Source organism: Labeo rohita, chromosome 6 (assembly GCF_022985175.1).
Source record: "Labeo rohita strain BAU-BD-2019 chromosome 6, IGBB_LRoh.1.0, whole genome shotgun sequence".
Taxonomy (NCBI): Eukaryota; Metazoa; Chordata; class Actinopteri; order Cypriniformes; family Cyprinidae; genus Labeo; species Labeo rohita.
Window position 1 is genome coordinate 13,782,118 of NC_066874.1, and position 21,183 is coordinate 13,803,300.

The 21,183-nt window shown below is 36.1% G+C and overlaps 1 protein-coding gene across 1 annotated transcript; it reads left to right on the forward strand.

The window, feature by feature from the left end:
- The first annotated feature begins 1,049 nt into the window (after positions 1 to 1,049).
- On the forward strand, positions 1,050 to 15,272 carry pecam1b (platelet and endothelial cell adhesion molecule 1b). Its single transcript, XM_051112183.1, has 17 exons — positions 1,050 to 1,488; positions 1,625 to 1,642; positions 4,782 to 5,075; positions 5,149 to 5,427; positions 5,518 to 5,778; positions 6,193 to 6,450; positions 6,551 to 6,832; positions 7,386 to 7,528; positions 8,338 to 8,464; positions 9,922 to 10,023; positions 10,116 to 10,146; positions 10,387 to 10,463; positions 12,413 to 12,457; positions 12,591 to 12,683; positions 13,091 to 13,144; positions 13,284 to 13,306; positions 14,338 to 15,272. Exons 1-17 carry the CDS (start codon positions 1,425 to 1,427, stop codon positions 14,392 to 14,394), a joined length of 2,208 nt encoding a protein of 735 aa, XP_050968140.1. The 5' UTR covers positions 1,050 to 1,424; the 3' UTR covers positions 14,395 to 15,272.
- The last annotated feature ends 5,911 nt before the right edge of the window (positions 15,273 to 21,183 follow it).

Sequence of the window (21,183 nt, forward strand, 5' to 3'; positions counted from 1 at the left end):
TACCCAGCTCAAAGGCAGTTACCTCTGGGACAATCATGTCACAATTAAATTACACTTCTTTAAGAGAATTGAATTCATGGCATAGAAACAAATAGATGAATGGAAGAAAAAATAGATTAGAATACATTTTGAAGCTCACCTCCTGGATTAGTTGAATTGACCCTATTACCGAGTCTACTGTTCTGTCTAATGAGATGAAGGTAAAAACATCATTGTGTGTAGTTTTCCGTCAACTTTAGCACCCTAGTGTGTTTTCTAGTGTGTCACTGATAATGTCACTGATATGATGACTGGCAGATATGTTTAATTCTACCTTGCCTCCCTTTCAAAAATCTAATTTTTGAAATGTGCTTGTATTTATGTTGTTATTTTTGTATCTGGTTTATGTAATATCTGTATTTTTTTTTTATTTCTTCTGTGTTTTATATACAAGTTTTATTATTATTATTTTTTTTTAGCACTTTTTAATCTCTCCATTTCCTGTCCTTCTTTTTTCTTTATATTTTTGACTTGCATTTCTTGATATGGCTGCCATTCTTTTGCTGTTGTTGCATTAATTACTGAAGGGAAGGAGAAACCACCTTCTTTTGTCCTTCACCTTTCCTCAGGACCCTCAGTCTCTGCCCTCTTTGGACATGTGTTTTCATCGAAAAGAAGAATTTGGTTTAGCACTTATCAGTGGATTTGTTAATAAATTGTGCCAGTATATCCCTATCAGATGAATTTTTCAGCTTCCTGTCAGGGAGTGGGGGATGTACTCTGGCTTCATCAGACTGGAAATCACTGCTCTACTAATCCTTTGGGTTTTAACATTTTAAAGGAAAAGTCAAGTTAGTTAAATGAATTGAAACAATCAGGTGTTTTTCTGTGGCTGTAGACTGCATTTTCACCATAGTTTAAAAGACGAGAAGCAAGCATTTGAATAAACCAGATATGTAAATGTACAGTTTGCTGTATTTTTATTTGTATGTTTCTGTCATATTCATCTATCATCATCTATCATTCATCTGTCATATTTCTATCATTATTATTACTATAACAAAAGTATATAAAAAAAATATTTTTTTCTTGCAAAAGAGATAGATAGAGAGAGAGAGACTTTTTTTTCTTCTTTTTTTTGTTTGTCATCTCTCTAGAAGGTTCTGCTGGTTTACAACTGACTACTGGAAATAGAAGGCTTTTACTGACACCTCCTGTCCACTGAACTATTCTCCTGGCTCGTCAGAAAGACCCAAATCCATCCAGAGTGAACATTCCAGCTCCTGGCCTCACTTCCCCAGGAAGTAACACTTAGGAGCGCAGAGACTGTGTCAAATGATAACAAGGCAGAGGTAGCCCTACATACACAACTCCTCCCTCTATTTTCACTTCACTTTGTCCTACAGTGAAGCATACATACACAAACTGGTTAGAAGTGCTCAGCCATGCAGGTGAAGATTCAGCCCTCACTAATGATTGGCACCTTCCTCCTCCTCTTTCTCTTCACCTGTAAGGACACCTTTCATTTCTAGTCCCACAATACTGGTTTGAGTGGATATTGAGATTGGTTTGGATATGAACTTGTCTTGATTTTTGTCTCTCTTTTTTTGTCCAAACCCTCTTTGACGACTTATGACATCATCAGCAGAGGAAGCTTATGCAGGTCTGTAAATAACTTATTTCTCAACTTTGAATGAAGTTATTTAGTTTTAGAAGTTATAAAGGGTCAATCGTTGTTTATCATTGGAATCTGTAGAATTTTGCTGTGTGAAGTGGTTGATTTTCATTTGTTAAATATCATTGTAATAGGGATTCAGAACAGTTTGTTCATTTATTAATACCAGTAGAAATCCTTGTCATTTGGATTAAATAATTTTGTGACTTTTGTGCTGTTTGTTTTTGAGAACATGTTCATATGTATTGTCACATGCCTTGATTCTGGAAAGTAGTAGGAAGTGGTAGAGACATGAGAACTTAAGTAAGCCGTGTGATGTAATTTGTCATTCTCTTTCGGCATGATGCTCTTAGAATTGACAGCCAAACATTATAAGATTTGAATCAAAATCTGATAATCTGCATCATTATAACTGATAAAGCTATATGTACTGTAATAAGTTTTATTTCCTGTTATTAACTTTATTATTAATCTGTTATTAATTTTGACAGCTTATGTGGAACTAATATGTCCATTTATTCAGTCCTGCAGTGTGATCTGTTTATTAGAAATGAAGATTTTCATCAATAATAAGTTTGAACTTTACATTTACTACTCAGCTTCTTTACTTATGGAATGTTAACTTACAAGTAAATTAATTTGTCACAACACAGGAACATTACAGCGAACTAGAAAAGTAAAGTTAAATCTATAAATTTAATCTATATGATTACTGTCCATGTCCATTTGTGAACTACCCAAATATTTTATGCAGTCTCTCTGTTAATGTAGACATTTTAAATGCAACTTCATTAAAACTTACATATGTATTACATACAAAATTATGAAATTATGTTTAAAAAAAGTTACTGTGCAAAACACTACCATCATTGATTGCTAAGATAAGTTTTACTAAAAAAGCAAAAAAAAAAAAAAAAAAAAAATTGATAGAATTATTTGTTTCTGCCATTTGTGGCTGTGAATGGGTGTTGACAGACGTTTCCAAAATAACTCATCAGGGTTCCCACGCTTCTGGAAAGTACTTGAAAGTACTTAAATATCAGACTCATGGATTCAAGGCCTGGAAAGTACTTGAAAACAAATATAGGTCCTTGAAAGTGGAATTTTGTTTAGTAGAATGGTGCTATTTAAAAAATTTTGCTAAAGAAAGACTAAATGAAACAGCGTTAAAGGAACCGTATGTAAGAAATTTATTTCAGTTAATCATAAAATGGCCCTGACATGTCACTAGACATTAAGAAATCATGTTCATTTCAAATACTTTCAAATACTTTCACAAAAGTGAAAGTTGCAGCCCTCAACTGATGTTGATGTTGTCATGTTGTGTTTTGGTCTGAGGCGCCACCCTCCAGCTATCTACCAATCACGAAGTCAGTAGAGTTTCGTCATCCGGGTTGGCAGCTCTGCTCTAGTTACAGCTGCAGCTACGAACGTGTCGGATAAAACATGTATAAAGTTACGAAACCTAAAAGACCTCGTTATGAATCCGAAGTACGTCGTGACAAAGTCCGAAATAAAACAAGAATTTGTATAGGAGATGCCTTTGACAAATGGAGACGGCTGAAAACGGAGAAGAATTTTGTTGGTATAGGCTAAAAGCCCCGTGCTTCCGTACACAGTGGATTTTCCACGGTCGCCCGTGTTAAATGCGTCCGTAAAAAGCTTTATATCGCACCACTAGCACAGTATGAAAACAATCTATGTTCCAACTGAAATGTGGTATTACAGTACATCTTTACGAAATATTTGGCTAATCGCCTTTAGTAAATTTTTGCGACACATAATTACTTCGCAAAACATCTCTCGTGAAGCATAAACATAAGTAACAGAAGAAAAAAAACGTATTGTGTAGGACTCGTCACTTGCCATTGGAAGCTCCTTGTAGCAGCCTACGTTCCTGCGGAATCCTGCAGAATCCTGCAGCTCCTGGCAACCTCGAGTCAGGGGGGTGGGGATACGCCGTTCTACAGTATTTTGAAAGTGATTGCAGTACCAGTTTTGGCCACAATCCTATATACGGTTCCTTTAATGATTGGGGTGGGGATTGGAGTAGAGCGAGAGAAAAAAATCTTAGCATGCGAGCTAATGCGCACATTGCGCAGCCCTGCATGAACCTATGGAGAAGCAGTGCATTTGTGACTGAAAACTACTGCGTGCGACTATGAAAAAATATTTAAGAGCATCAGTGCAAATGACCCTATCAGCATATTTGTGCTTGCACTGAGGGAGCTTTAAAGGCAGCAGTAGTGCAGCAGTGACTAATGTATCACAGACAGTATGTTGATTCCTTAAACACAACTACGTTTACATGTACAATTTTTGGTTCAGTCTGACTAATTCATTCCAATTGATGAATCTGAATGTAGTGTTTACATGAACGCTAAATAAAGTGATCGGGTTTGTCACAAGCTTCAAATTGGAATTGATTTTTTTTTTTTTTTTTTTTTTTTTTGACATTATACTTTTAATAAAGTTAGAAAAATGGCATTACAAAGGTAAACAAAAGGTCAAAAAAAATTTACTTTGAACACGACTGCTCAAAGTGGTCTAAATTTATGAAACCTACACATTCAAAACCTTGTTACTCTGAAATTTTTAATGTAAATGTTAAGTGTAAGTGAAATGTTAAGTACTGTAAGAGGTCTTTCATGATGCTACATATGCTGGCGTGTGAATTTGATAGGTGCTTGATATAAAATAAATGGTCCTTGAATCTGGTGTTCATGAAAGAGTGGGAACCCTGTCTCATCCCCAGAGATAGATTTTTAATATTTTCCTTCCTGCCCCAATGTTCACCATACTGAGCCCCCCTGGGTGCCAAATGGGGGACAGATAATAAGGCTAATAAGACCCTTGTAAGATCAAATGCAATAAAGTGAACTACAAAGTGGCTAAGATAAATAGACTCACAAGATAGTCCAAGGCTTTAGTAGTTAATTGAATTAAATTGGAGTACATTTTACACTACACGCTACAGTTTAGTTGAATCAGTCTTCATCAGTCTTCTGCTGCAGCGTAAACTGTAACCAGTAGCAGTTTGAGTGTAATGGATTTCTGTGATGCAGAATCTCATTCATTGAAACACCCACCACCATCTAAGCGGTAAAATGGCTTTATTTCTTCACAGAGTCTATCATAAAAAGCGTGCAACTCGTTATTCATCCGAGAAGTGAAGTTGAAAGAGGTACAAATGTGTCACTGAAATGTCAGGCAGAAGTCAGCCATACGCTGGGGTCTCACCCCAACTATAAATACAATTTCTACAAAGATTATCTGCTATTAAATACTACCCAGACCAATTCTACGGACAGCTTCTACTCTATACCAGATGCCAGAGTGGCCCACTCTGGAAAATACAAATGTGCTGTTGTCACTGAGAAGCGAACGAAGGACAGCAGTGTCAAAGACCTGACAGTGAAAGGTAGAGTAACACATCAGTTCAATGTGTAGAAGAATTGCTCTCAGAATTCTAATATCTGCTTATGGTTCTGCAGGTCTTCAGACACCAGTCCTAAGAGTGGATAAGCTGAAACTGAGAGAGGGAGATGTTGTTACTGCTGTCTGTACAGCGGAGGGAGAAATAGGTTCTTTGACATTTTTCTTTAGTGATGAATCTGGAGAACTCTACAGGATGACCACAGAGAGTCAACGAGTTGAGCACAAGCTGGCCTTCACTGAGCAAACTGTGAATATGTTTTGCTACTATTCTATTTATGTGGGTAGCACAATAAAACGCTCTAATAACAGTAATGTGATCGGTCTTCACATTGAAGGTAGGTCAATAATTATTTTTTTCTTACTGTACTGTACAATAAATGTATTTGTTCATCCAGGAAGTGTGAACACATTCTTTTCCAATTCAGAGCTGAAGATCAAACCTAATATCAAAGTCAACCCATCAAAATATGTCATTGAAGGAGATAGAATAACCTTCAGCTGCAGTGTTGATATTTCAAATTCAACAACCAGAATTATTCTTGTCCATGGACGTACCACGCTCAGTTCGAACATGGCACAGGAAGAGTACAGTATGTCTGTTAAAGCAGATGACTCTGGGGAATATGAGTGCATCTCACATCTTGGTGAAGTTGATAAATCCTCCACTATAAATATCACTGTAAAAGGTGAGAGACTATTGAATGCAGTTTTCCTAATGTATTCTTTATGAAATTTCGTATTTTTTAAAATAAGAACAAACCTTTTGATTGATATACTTTTAGTACCTTTTTTTTTTTTTTTTTTTTTTTCCTAGAAGCATACATTGGCCATGGGCTGTCAGTATGCAGAAAGGACACAAATAGCACCATAAAGTAGCTATAGAAATTGGTCAATGTGACTTGTTGTATTACAAGTCTTCAGATGCTAAACCTTTTTTGTGTGTAAATCTCTTGATCCAGTCACACCTTAGAATATGTATTTTAGAACTTTTTTGATTTTACACTGAAAGCCAGTGAGCATTAAGACCACAAACTGGTCTTATCTACCCAAACACATAAATATATTATGCTTTGATAACAGTTTTTGTATTTTTGCCTCAGAGCTTTTCTCCATGCCTGTCCTGAGCATTCACCCAGCTGAGGTTTTTGAAGGAGAACGTTTCAACATCACCTGTCAAATCCACAGTTTTGCCTCAGAGAGGATTCAAAGGGGTGATATAAGCTACTCAATACTCCGAGACAAAACACCTGTCATAAACAGTGGCATTGCAGGCAAAGCTTCCAATGGGGAATATATATGTATTGCTAAAGCCAAAGGGATTGTCAAAGAGAGCAGAAAGGTGCTGATTAAAGCAAAAGGTAGGCAATGCCTTCTCATCCACTTTGTCTAGTAAAAGTATATATATATATATAAGGCATAACAAATTTATTTTGGCTAATTAAGCATTGTTCTCTTAAGTTCCCGTTTCAAAGCCTGAGATCACCGTTGATGGTCCTGTTATCGTGAATAAGACATTTTGGATTCTTTGCAACTCTGAGAATGGAAGTCTGCCAATTATCTTCTCGCTAAAGAAAAACAACACTATCTTGAATAGGGCTGAGGTGTCTTCCATTAATAAGACAGCTCGTTTCTCAGCCATGATATCAACTCCTTCGGACATCAGCAGTTACATGTGTGAAGCAGAGAATAATGGCCAAGTCTCAATCAAGATGAGTGGCAGGCTTGATGTAACTGTAATAGGTGAGACCATCATAAAGATATCTGAGCTCAATAGTGTACAAATGACAAGATCCAGCCAGAGACTCTAAATTAGTTTTGTATTTTACAGTTTTGTTTACAGTTTAACTCCAAAATCATTATTAAATAATTTTAGCCAATGATTAAAGAAAGAACTCTAAATTATGGGCATTCCAATTTTGCAGAAATCAACAAAAAATTTTGTTGAGTTCTGCATGTGCATATTAAAATGTAACTGACTGTAGCATTTATACGTAATATGGTATTACTTATGTAATATATTTCAGCTGTTTGAACAGGATTTTAGAAGAAAAGCTTGGGTCCAGTAGATTATATTATAATATCATTTCATTTATGTGAAAATATCATTTCATTTAAATGCAGTGGTTCTCAATCTTCTTGGCTCAGAGCCCCCCTGATTAAAGACTATTTTATATATATATGTTTATAACAGTTTAATTGTTAATTGTCCTGGCCCTTTGGTTGAGAACCACTGATTTAATGTAATGTCATTTAGTTTACTGCTTCACCGAGTTCATTGTTCTCTTGTCTTTAGTTCCAGTAGAGAAGCCCTTACTGACAGTCATTCCAGTTCCAGGAAACATTGAAGAGGGCAGTGTTCTTACCCTGATATGTAGCATTCCAAGAGGGTCTCCGCCTATCAGTTTTTGGTTTTATGGAGGCAGTGGCAAGGGTTGGGTATCGTTTGGGGTTTTTTCGATACCGGTGCCAAATCGATACTTTTAAAACGGTACCGGTGCCAAAACGGTGCCTGAACCGATACTTTTAAAAAGCCACAAAGTGGTGGATGACACAAGAATATATTTTTATTGGACAAAAAAGTTCTTTAAATTGAACAATGTATTAAAAGTAAAAAAAAAAAAAAAAAAAAAAAAAAGAAGTAGTAGTACTATACATTATTAAGTCAATGCAAAACGCAACAACAATAAAACCTAAGCCACCTAACCCAACTACAATAATTTAACAGCTTAAAATTTCAGAAATTCTTTTGCAGAAATATGACTATATGTGATGAGATCTGGGAAAACCCGTCGGATGTCAACGTGGGACGTTTTCAGGAAATTCGTTTTTCATTAAATTATTATTCTATAACATCTTGTCTATCATCTCTGAAAATATCTCTTCGAAATTCACTTGTTTAGTGCAGAAAAATAGACATTTATTGCAGCAAGCAGAAATGACTGTCTTTCTCCTATGTTAAGAACGCGCTGCGGAGGTGCTTTCCCTTAACTCCACAAAAACAGTTAACCTATCAAAATAAACCACCTAACATATTTAGTAAAGGCGTATCAGTTCACATTCTCCACCAGTCCTGTGTAAAGTACGGCAAGCAAAGTTATTTATTTATTTTTTATGTATTTATTTATTTTAACATCGTGAGATGGCGGAGCACAACAACGCCGTCTAAAGTACTGCAGCTGCTCACTTAACCGATCTTACTCGTCTCAGTCTGCCCAGTTTTGGTGATGTCAGTGCCCTAAATGATGTTACGGGCTATTTCACATCCAGAGATGAAGGATCGGATGATGAAGTTACTAAAGAGGAGTCGTCCGATGACAGTCTGTTTTATGCACAGTGCGCGAACAGTTGCGCTGCGCTCGCTTTTACTACAAGGTAGGCTGCATTATTTACTAAACATAAAATGGGTGATCAACGGAAAACAAACGTTGTCTGTTTGTCTAATGATGCAGTAGCGCTCCTAACTTGACAGACAGCTCTCATTAAACCCGTAAAGTGAAAGTGAAAGCCGTCTCACTTTAAAGCCGTTTTTCTCAAAATCCCATTCCTAAAAATCATCGCTATCGGCCAACCTAAGATAGCCATAACGCAGGTTATGTAAAAAATAAAAGTTTTGGAAAGGGACCTGTACTCAGCTTTCATATGGTGTCAAAACCTAAAAAAGGTAAAATTTCACCATGTGTTGGGTTTTCCTAGATCGCATCACATATTTGCCGTCTCTGGCAAAATACGACACCTCTCCAGCTGATGTCTGCAAACTGTCAAACACGGTGCATCCCTCTGCTTTCAAGTTTATTCCACATACCATCAAATGTTTCATTAGGTTTGACGCGTTTTCCCCTTCACACGCAACTGCTGTAAAACATTTGCTGCACGTCGCAGTGTCTGAATCATTTCTCGTGAAATATAGCCACACTTCAGAATGTTTAGTTTTTGGCATTTTAAGTTAGACGCGTTTAACGTAGCTTGCTAAGCTAACGGCAAACCACCTGCTGCAGTCAGAGCAAGTGTAACGATAGTTGCAGCATTCACGCGCTTCTCGGATGGTCTCATTTCCAGACGATTTGTGCTTTTAATTCGAAATGTGAAAATGGATAGTAACTACAAAGATGTCTTGGATTTCTATCATCAAAGCTTTCCGACGTTCACGTGAGTTTTCTCATTCAGTAAATAAATTCTCTGATCATTCTGACACCCCATGAATGCAGTATTTAAATTTAACTAGCGATCATGCATGTTGATGAATCAATGCTTCTACATCCGTGTCATAGCACCAGAAGACAAATATTTCAATCGACAGTTCAGGCATTTAAGTGGCACCGAAATGAGGCACCGAAATTCGCGTTCTGATTCGGTCCGGTACATACCGGTCACATGGGTACCAGTGCCGTATTGGCACCGGGTTTCGGTACCCAACCCTACTGTAAAGTGAATCTGATACTCTGGTGTCTAATCCCCTTTAAGAACATAAAGAATGTGTCATGTTTATTTATTTATTTTTTGAAACCATGCAGTAGGTTTATGTGAAGAACACACTGAAATTTAAATAAAAATATTGCTTGATAGCCATGCTCAACTTTCAATTCATTACATTGGAAAAAAGAAGCAAGGACATTCTGCAGTCAAAAACACCTCCTGGGTTCCACAAAAGAAAAAAAAAAAATTAACAGATTTCAAAGGACGTTGCTTTTTACTTTTAGATGACTATTCTTTAAAAAAAAAAAAAAAAAAAAAAAAAAAAAGCAACATTTTAATCTAAAATCTGTCTAAAAAATAAATTCCTTGTTGTTTGTCATCTACTTCTATTCTCTCTATATGTGTCCACTCTATAGTTAGCCTGGCAATGTGGAAAAAGGCTTTGATTGCTGTGTTCTGCATGCTGTTGGTGGCCCTGCTGGTCCTTTTCATCGTGATGCGTTACAAGGCCAAGCGAGGTAGAGAGACCTACAGCCCCCCTGCATCACAAGCTGCACACCTGTCTGACCTGTGAACCAAATTCCCTTTTCAACTTTTCTTTCTGCCACAGGTAAAAGAGAGATGGCTGCTGAACTATCAGTGTGAGTTGACTGGCTTATGTCTAAGTTGGTCTTAAATTGAAGGCATTAGAGGGACAAGATGAGGTGGTTCTGTGTTATTACATAGTCACTACACTCATATGACCATGCATTTACAAGTCATGTGGTCCCAAACAGACAAATCTGTTGTGCAAGGAATAATATCCATAGACAACCAAGAAATTAGGAAGTGGAGAATATTTAAGTACGTTTGATTTTTTTTTTTTTCTTACCATTCCTCAGAAAGCCTGCAAGCCCTAAATCAGATGACTCTTTAACCCTGAGTCTCACCAATGACACCCATTATAGCGACCACACAGGTAGTCTTTTTATTCTTTTATTTTTGTTTCTCTGTTCGTCCAGAGTCATCATCCACTCCATTCATTCTTTCACTCTAGTTCACCAGTCTATGTTGTGGTCATTTATGTTACCTGTTCAGACCCAAACACTTGCAAGACTGACCAACCCTGACTATATAATAAACTATTAAATATTGAATCTTTGTATGATCAGATAAAAGCAGGCATTCTTGAAAACTGTTAGTCATGTTTATGGAAGTTCTTCTATAGTTTTGGGGCAGGCCAAACACTACACTGTACCCCAAGGTGTGTTTGTCGCATCTATCCAATAAACCAATTCCGATTAGGATGAGGAACTTTTCTCATGTCTGTGGTGGAGCACTGTTGCTACTGTGTGGAACAGATTTAAGATGACTTTTGTTGAAGTGTCCACACACTTACAGAGTGTCCCCCTCACATTCGCTGTTTTGCCAAACACACACACATCCTGTTCACGAGTCAAGATGACAGACCAGGAATGTTTAGGCTTTGCCATCCATGGTTATATCTATGAACATGATAATTAGTCACCAGTTGGGACTAAATGTTACTGCACTAAGACGCTGTGTGACACTGGCAAATTCACTGTCTAATTGCAGGCGCAGAGCTACACTTTGATGCCTTGATGGGGAAGGTGACCTTTGGGACATGAGATCACCACAGTTAATGGGAACAACCAAAGAACCCTGTGAACAGTGTAGTGACGAGGCCAGAATTTCCAGAGAGTTATGAAAACCATAAGACAAAGCAATTTCTTAAATTACGAAACTGGAGGCAAAATGAATGAGCTTTTCTAAAGAAAAACGTTTTTTTTTTTAGAACCACCTCAGATATTTTTAATTTTTCAGATTTTACTTTATTTTTAAACAAGGAAAGGGGGAATTCAACTGTGGATTGGTAACATGATTGAATTTTTAAAGAATTTTTGGTTTAGATGTTGTTATACAATATCTAAATGTTCCATTTGTCATCAAAATGTGTCAGTTTTTGATTCCAGTCAAGTATTCAAGTATTCCAATCAACTGCCCCATCTTCTCTTTAGAACAGCAAAAAAATGATAATCTTACCCATATTACAACAATTTGACTCATTATTCATCTTAACAGCATCTAAATCATCAATTCACCTTTTGCTTTTTCTCTGATTTCACTGCTTTGCTCGCATTCAGTTTTTTTTTTTTTACTTTCATTGTCATATGTTTGTTTGTTTCTTTTGTTTCATTTTACTCTAAAAGTATCTGTGTTAGTACTTTTTTACTGTAAGTACTCTATAAAAATGTGTGTATGTGTCTAATTGGTACATGACATGACATTTGGTAGGCACTTAAAATCTAATAAAATGCTTTATATGGAATTACCTCATTTGGAATTTATTCCCTAACATATTAAGATTGTAGAAATGTTTTCTACATTCTGTCTCTTTTAACATATTTACCAGGTATCATTCATTTATTTATGATCATTTACCTTTGTTGAAGGTTTTGTTGTTTAGATCCACCTCATTTGGTTTAAATCACACCTTGAAGTGGCAATGTTGACTTTGCATGTATTTATTTTATGAACAGTGTCCTGCTTTTGTATTTGTCTGGTAAGTACAGAGTCACCAGAGTCCAGACCAAACAGATTATTTCAGATGCATTGTCTCTAAAAGCAGGTCACAGGTTGAGAAGCTAACGTGATTGTAGCTAAATTGGAAACAATGTATATTTACAAAAGCTGTTCCTGTTAGTTTAGGGAATTGTCACTGACTAATCTTAACACATGTTCAGCATACTGAAAATTGAATTAATAGATTTGGTGAGGAATCAGGGTAAGTCTCTTTTTTTTAAAAAAAAAAAAAAAAAAACTCTGTTAAGGTGTGGTTTGTGTGTGTGTGTGTAATGAGGTTTTAAATGACCATGGCTGATGCACTATTTTTGCTGTGTGTTTCAGTGGTGGTGAAGAACAAAGAGAGTGTTTGGAGTGAAAGACCTCCAGGTAAGTCACTTTGTAATCACACTGGTTTCCATGCATTCCCCAAGATACTATGATTTACCTGCAACCTACCTAAAAATAATTCTAACCTACTTCATTTTGTATCTTTGTATTGATGTGTCTGTTTTTCCACTAGATGTTGCTGACCAGGACAGCCTAGGGTCCACAAGTGAAGGTGACATAGAGTACACAGAAGTGGTTCATCCTCAACCTGTAGATCCTACACGAAGTAAGTTCAGCATTTTAAAACGATGTCCATCTCTTTTTCTTTTTCTCCTCTCACTCCTCTTGCATTTTGAAGAGGAACATTATGATTCCTCGGCATGCATGAGGCGATTAGAGAAAAACCACTTCCTGGGTGGGATCTAACCATCCAAATAATCAAGAGCCCTGGATTGTAATTACAGAGGTTATTTTCTAGAGTCATCTTATTAACAGGAAAGGCCAGACTAATTAGGTTCCTGCTAACTCCAATAGCCTCTTACTTGTATTATCCACAATTACAGTGTGTATATGACTTTTTCCACAAGCATTTCTTTTAAAATGACATTAGTAGAACAATTATTAATACTACCTCTTTCCTTAGTTTTAAAGATATTTCCTAAACATCATAGAATTTTCTCTTTTAATCTTTAGTTCCTCTAAGAAAAGGCACGGATACTGTGTACAGTGAGCTTCAGACCTCTCAAGGTACAACCAACACGGCAAAATGCACCAAGACAAAACATATTCACAAACACAAAGTTTCTGTGACATTATGTAATGCAAACACACAGTGCAGTGGGTTGTTTTAATAAACTTATTTTTCTTATTAATGCTGTTTATACAGGGGCTTCTGAGCATGTTAACCACGTAAGTGACATTCTCTCACTTCTTATGACCTTATAAGCATTCTTTCCATCCTGCTGCCTGGCCTTTTGAAATAATCAAGAAATTACATTTGTCAGTGTGTCTCAAAAGATAAGAAAGTATAATGTTAAACTGTGTTTTAATGTTTAACTTAGCTTACATTAAAAATAATTAAATACTCCAGGTTCAGCATAATTTGTTTGTATTTTGTTACCTACTGCAGTGAAATTCACACATTTTAAGTGTTGCAAGTTTAAAGAGTAAAGTGGTGCAAAAATTGTGACAAAGAACCTTATTCCTTTCTGAGGAACCTTTTTTTATTTTATTTTATTTTAGTTTATTTTACTTTAAAATATCTGAACAAACAGTAAAGACATGCAGCTCGTCAGCTTTCTTTCAATTGTTTTAAAGGTACTTAATCTAAATCAAAGCATGCATCTTCCTTATTAACAAAGGGCAATCAGGACTTGTTAACAAGTTCATTTCATGAGTATTATTTTACATGTGTGATGCAGGAGCACATTACTGCACCTGACCAGAGAACTCTAAATGTGATCTTAGTTTTCTTCAGTATCCCTATGCCATGTGGGAGGATGGACTGAATGTGTTTTGTAAACTCTGTCAGTAAGTAAGTGAAGCAGGAAGCACCAGTCAAACTTTCCAGATGGGAACAAACAGCAGGGCTGTGGTTTCCTCTTTAACAGAGGGCCAGAATTTACAGAGAGCAGTCATACAGACAGTGACTTCATATTATGAGAAAGAATGACTCAGATGACTCAGTGTAAAACATTGAAACCATTTTTCTTTCTGGGTTCATTATTAACCTTTTACACCTGCTTTTCCTCATTATGTGTACAACTTTCATAGATTATGTGGATTACCAACAGAGTTTAGCAAGTTAAGGATGACAAAAGGGAAATTTATCTTTTCTGTGGATGTTACTAATGTGAATGAATGTCAGTTTTCATTTAATCTGATTTCTGAAAATGAGGACATACATCTCATCAATCAATTTTGTGCTTGTGTTTTTGCAGCAAGTCCTGTTAGAATATGCTGAACTCAACCATGATCTTCCTGAACCAGTGGACTAACAGAAGTCAGTCACCTCAAACATCCCCATACTTCCCTCTGGAATTCTGTAGCCTGTGTGCCATCGATCTTCTGTGTCCTCCACCGACATTCTTCTAAAAACACTCATTTAATCATTTATTTCCCTTTCCTCTTATGTGATTGATTGTTTGTCCTATTTGTCACAGTACTACACTATTGTGTATATAGTCGGTACTACAACCCACATGCTTTTCACAAAGATGTTTCGAGTTATCACATTTTTAATAAAGTGAAATGATTCGATTTCTCTCTGTGAAAACATCTTGTAACTTTAAAACCTCAATTACTTTTCTGTCCATGAAGTTGAAACTAAGGATCAGTTGTCTTTTTGTACACTGTGTACACTGCATTGCATGATGTGATGCAAATTGCTACAGCAGTTAGGTGGTTATTAGCTCACATAAGAGATAAAGTCATGATTTTATCTTCGGGAGAAATGCTTTCATCTACTGACAAAAATAATCTAACTTTAGCATTAGCTAAAGGAAACCAAACAAAGAATTTCCCTTTAGGTTCCACTGGGAGAAGATGACAATGGCTAGTGAATACCAGTCACACCCACATCGCTTAGCTCTTCCAGCCTGACATCACTAAGTGTACATACAGTAAGCTTCACAAATATTTCCATGCTTGGTGAAATAGCAGAAACATGAAATGTCCCAGATAGCAAGCTACCATTGAAACAATGTTAAATAATTGTTGATGCTGCGTAATGCTGGTTTCATATCACTTTTGCACCCACAATTAATGCTGAAACAAAGTTGAGATTTCAACGGAAAATCAATGATTACATAGTTGAATGAACATTGTGAAGCGATGTTGGTTTAAAATCACTTTTGCACCTTCAATTAATGTTGAATCAAGTTTGAGATTTCAAAAAAAAAAAAAAAAAAATCCACTGAATTAATATTACACTATGATTGATTCTACATCACTGCTGTTGAATCGACATTGAAATTAACAAAAAATAATCAATAGTAAAATACTTATAAGAGTATAAGAGCAAGTCAATTCAGCTGTTACATAGTCACATTCAGGAATGTTAATATGCAAAATACAATATGATTCAATTTCTCAACACAAAATAACTTAAATTATTTTCATTTTATCCATTTATTTAAAACCTATTAATGCTTCAATATCAAATGGAAGCACTATGGCAAGGTGTCCAATCGTTCCACCCATCTTTATCTCCAGCCCTCTAATTAAACACACCTAAATCAGATAATCAAGATCATTAGAGATCAATAAGTTCAGTAAGTACCTCTGAACTATGGCCATTACATGAATCTCATTTTCTGTAAAACTACATAACATAAAAGCAAAAGGTTTCACTTGTAGAATCATAAAAAGTTATTTAAAGCTGCAAATTCACCTTATGTAGACCTTACTCTGTTTAAATATCACAAATGAGCTATGTCTGTCACTTTCTTATGAACACAAGATGTAGTTTTTTGTGATTGTGTTTCACTGGGAACAGGCTAAACTGAATGAAGATCAGTTGTATTCCTCGCGTTTAATGCAGATTCAGGAATATGAACGATTACCTGAAGCAGAAATCAGGGAGCAGGGCACAAGATACAGAATAGTTCCAAGTCTCAGGTCAGGTGACGACCCTGTTGACTACAACTCAAAGTATAATCAGTGTCATCATTATCAGGAGGGTGCTTCTTATTTCTTTAATTGTCCATATTCGTCTGCTTTCACTGGTTTATTGAAACACTTTAATATCTTTAATATCTTTCTAATAAGGAAGCATAAATTTAGACTACTCAGAAGTGTTAATGTAGAACCAAAATGTATGTTAACAAATTAGTATGCAATTTCAAACTACAATTGTTGTTTTTCAACCATTTTTAATAGACTTACTAAAATCATCAAGGCTTAGCCCGAAACCAAGCCCCAGTGGATTAGACCAAATCAAAATCAGTGTGTGACAACTTTAAATTAAAATTCAGTGTGACAACTTACTGGAGAGAAGAAAAAAAAACAAGGAACTAGTCACTTTTAGAGTAGAAACATTAAAAGTAAAGCATGCAGCTTTACTATGTACTATATTTTTTTTACTATGTAACAGCATTCATTGTTTTGTTTTTTTTTCTCAATTTTCTGCTATTTTCTTCACTTTGTTGTAGATTCATCATCTACTTTACGTTTACCTGGCACTTGTTGTCTTTTCAAAAACTTATCTATGCTTAGAGCAGAACTATGTCTATGCGTCATTCATTCATAATTTTACTCGGCTAACGGCGATTCTCATTTCTGATATCAATTGCACCATCTAGTGGTCTGTTATTTTACGACAAAAACCGCCACAACTGATAACAGACAGCTTGCAGCGGGTACCGCGAGTGGTCTTGAGGTAAACAAAAAAAAATATATATGATGAAATTCATATTTTGTGTTAAATTATTTACATATGTGGCAAGTAGCCATATAATAAACAAGATAATTTCACAGTGGGGTTTTGTATCACCCTGAAAACGTTTCTTTTTACATAAAAATCTAGCCATGTTTCATTTCTCAGCCGAAATGAAAATTATTGGCCGAAACTGAAACTGCTTTGTTATATTTATTAATTATTTTATTAAATAATATAGTCATTTTGTAAGACTTTTTAATTTAACTCAATAATTTTAATGATACTGAATAATAAAAAAAAATCACAAGCCAATAAAATAAACCACGTTTACTGAAAGTAACAATAAAATTGGACAGCAAATATATGATTATTAAATCTCAATATATTATTTTTATTCAGTTCTATGAAACAGAATCGGATATAACTTTTTTGACTAATTATCAAAATAATGTATAGTCCTACAAAACTATTATCAGAGCATGTGAGCAGAGCATATCGTCACGAGAGCGTCATTTTAGCAGTGTTGTCCAGTAAAGTAGTACTATAGCATGTTACAGCACAGTATGCGACGCTGTTGCAAACAGGAACAAGTATACATAGACATTTTCTGTCGGCGAGTTATTTGAGCGGACTTTGCTTTTCCGTTGAGCATAAGAGGTACACGAGTGGAGCATTCATATGGGCCGTGAGCAACTCATCGCAACGCACATTCATAGAGTGGAATATTTAGCGGAGCGTCACACACGGCCGTTTATCTCTTTCGAATCTCTATAAAAATCGGCTGACTACACACTAGCCTTGCCGCGCCCCCCAGTTTGGGAACCACTGGGCTAAAGCAATTGTAAATGCCCATCATGGTCTGACATGCCCCACTGATTAAGAAACACCCACTAGAGTTCTGCAGAGATACATGCATCATCTTGTGGTCATTAACTACAAATCACCGTTACTTCAATGTTCACTTTGTACAACCTCTGTTTGCTGAGACTTCTCTTATTAATGAGTAATAAGGTTGATGAACATCTGTTAAGGGATATGGGACCATTGCTCCATACAGAAATCTTACCAGATCATTCAGTTTCAGAGGCCCAGAGGTGTACTTTGGTCATTGTCCTGCTGAAGGAACCAACCAGAGTCCACTTAACATTTGCTGTGTCACTGAGGTGTTGATTTAATATCTGCTTGTCCCTGATGGAGGTTATGATACCATGTATCCCAACAAGTTGTCCAGGGCCTTTGGAAAACAATTAGCCTCACAACATTAAAAACACACACACACACCTCACAGTGGGGATGAGGTACTCCTCTACATTGGCTCAAAAAAGTGAAATTTTGGTCTCATCTGACCATAAAACACAGAGATGCCTGTCAAACTGTAGGTGCAAAAAACTAAATTTGTTGTTTGATGACGCTAAAGGGTCCCCAAAACAAACTGTGGTTATATGGTCATCGTTTTGTATACTCCCTGATCCAATTTGTGTGTTTGTGCCTTAGCATGATTGTTCAGCAAATCATCCTTCTTACTGAGCGTGCCAATACAGACACATGTCTTCTTCCAGGTATACACTTAACATCCCCAGTTGATTTAAACTCATTGCTCAGATAGTAGAAATTAGCATTTCAACCATCCAAAATTTTTTATTGCCATTGCCATTAATTCTTATTGATTTGTGAGCTTAAAAACCTTTTTTCAAATAATTATTGTATTCTCAGCTCTTTCCCATAGTGAAGGAAAAAGTATATTAGGATGTGTGTCCCCTCATATATACAGCCCAGTAAAACAGGTCAAGGCTGTTGTAAAACCATCATACAGCATTTAGTAGATTTTGCCAACCACAGGTTGGTACACGTTAGAGTGTGGACCAGTTTATTTATCTTGGCAGTATAAAATAAAGTTTACTGTATTACAAAAAAAACAGCATTCTAAAGAGAGCAGGGACACCAAAATATATAGGATGGAGTTCATCATCCTGGACAATGTCTTCCTGGATGGAAGACACAAGAATTTGTTCTGGGTCTTGTAAATTTTAGGGATAGCCCTTTAAGCATTACTAAATTGTTGTTGATGTTCTGTGTGTTTATGTTTGTATTTGAAACATAAATTGTTCAACTTACCCCTGTATGTATAGCGCAGAATGTCTGAAAGTCTATAGATACTGTATTACATGTATACACGTTGCATTAAATAACTAATAATTAAACAGTGTTTAGTATTAGGTGGATTCTGCAGTCCCATAATTCAAACCCTTCTCACAGTCAGTGGCTGGATTGTGGGGTTTTTTGTGTCAGTGGGGGTCCTGTAGCTAACTTTACACAATGATTACAACATTTTAAACACATTTTTATACCTCGCCCGTCAATTCAGTCAAATGACTGCTCAAAACAGCTGAGAAACGAAGCAAGTGGCCGCTTTTATGCAGTGTTCAAATTGTGTCAAAGTTCTTGGGGGGTCCCCCTAACCAGGAGGTGTGCCAGTAGGTGTCAGTAAGTCACAGTTAATAAGTGAGTCATTGCGATTGAACCGAATCATTTAAACGGTTGATTCATTCAGGAACGCAACAGGAACAAACATGTTGTTTAGAGACGCAAAACAGTGCAGTGGCTGTGTTTGGAATGATTTTTGTTTGTGAAATATTCTGCAAAAATAAAAGAATTCTGCCCCCATATCCTGAATTTTGGAAAAATGCATTTTATTAGACTGAATCATGCAGTGAAAGAACGCACTCTAAATGAGCACAGTCAGTCTAGCTAGAGTTTAAGCACTCATAACTCCTCTTATAATCAATGAAGCTGCCCATACACTGTATGATAAATGAATCTCTTACGTACATAGTTCGTACATCTGCACTTCGTTGCTTATAATGAGGGAATCGTGTGTGATTGGTTATAATGCGCAACGCTGTAAAAACAAGTAAAAATAAAATATGATTTAACATGAGCAGGTCTAAATTTAATACAGCAATGGAATCTTTTCATTTCGTTTTCATTTTCACTAGTTTTATGTTTTAAGTATTATATTTTTATTGAAAAACAAGGGACCCCACAAGTATATTTTCTTGGGTGTTATGGGGGGTCCCTTAATGCTTATGGGAGGTCCGGGACCCCTCCCCCCCCCAACCCAAATTTGCATCCTAGCAGTCAACCCGACAGTTCTCGTCACTGCCCAGTAGAGGGTTCGGATGTGCTGTTTATGTGTGGCTTCTGCACATAGTTCAGTTGTGCCATCTAGCGGAGAAAAGCTATTATTGACCATGATTTATAGACGTAGCCTAGTATTGATCTGCAAATGGATTTTTTTTTCAGTATAAAGTTACAAAATTACAAAAATTACAGCTCCATGTAAATTATGTTACTTCAATTTCTGCCTTTATAGACTACATGTTTTGATCATAGTTGTGTCGAAAGCTGTATTCACACCCTATCCATAAACACAAGATCTACTTGGTAATGCACTTGGTTTTCACTGTGTTATTGGGCTGCAATAATGTTAATAAAATCAAGGTCATACATATAGCCTTCTGTAATGTGTCACTATCTTTTCTTCAACACGTTATGAAATACTTTTTATTAATTGACAACAACATATACTTTATGTTATCACTAATAAATGTTCTTGCAGAGGCCTACTTTAAATCCTTGCACATCAGTGTAACGTCAGATTACATGAATCTATATGCAGAAACACTATTATGTCCTCTCAAGGTGACAGAGAAAGTAGAGCTGACATGGCAAAAACTGTAAGTAATGTAAGTAATGTTTTTATCCTTGTAAGTGGGAAAAATAATTTGCCATCGCCCAGTATACCCATATATGCCTACACTGAGCTGATTAGAGAATAATTACAGCTTAACTGAATTTTATGTCTCCACATATGAGAGTGTAGTTAGAGATGATCAAGTCCTTCATCTCTGCATTAAGTTTGATGTGACTTGTCCATTTGCTGATTTTTGGTGCTTTTATTATGACACGCTAACTGAATTAGGAACTGCAATGTTAAGGGAACAGATTTTTAATGAAACAGTTTTATTTTTTTATGCTTCTTAACCTTACAAAACACTACATCCGTCACAAGTTTACGATGCTAAATAAAATATTTTCCCTATTGCCCTGTAAATTGAACAAAGCAGCATTTGTTTTCCTTAACGTTAGCTGACGATTCTTTGTTAACCAAACAGAGCTAGCGTTAGTTCCTGTTACTAACACCTCTCAACCAACAAGATCTCACCATACATTTTGCTCATATTTACTCTGTAAATTTGTGAATGTTTCTCTAGAGGAGATAACCTTTTGAAAAACAGTCAGCCTGCATATTATTGTGTTATTGTCATTGTAGCAAAGATAGCTATATATCAATGATAGTTTATCAAATATATGTTATCTATCTTTTCTCAAATCGCACTGTGTTAGA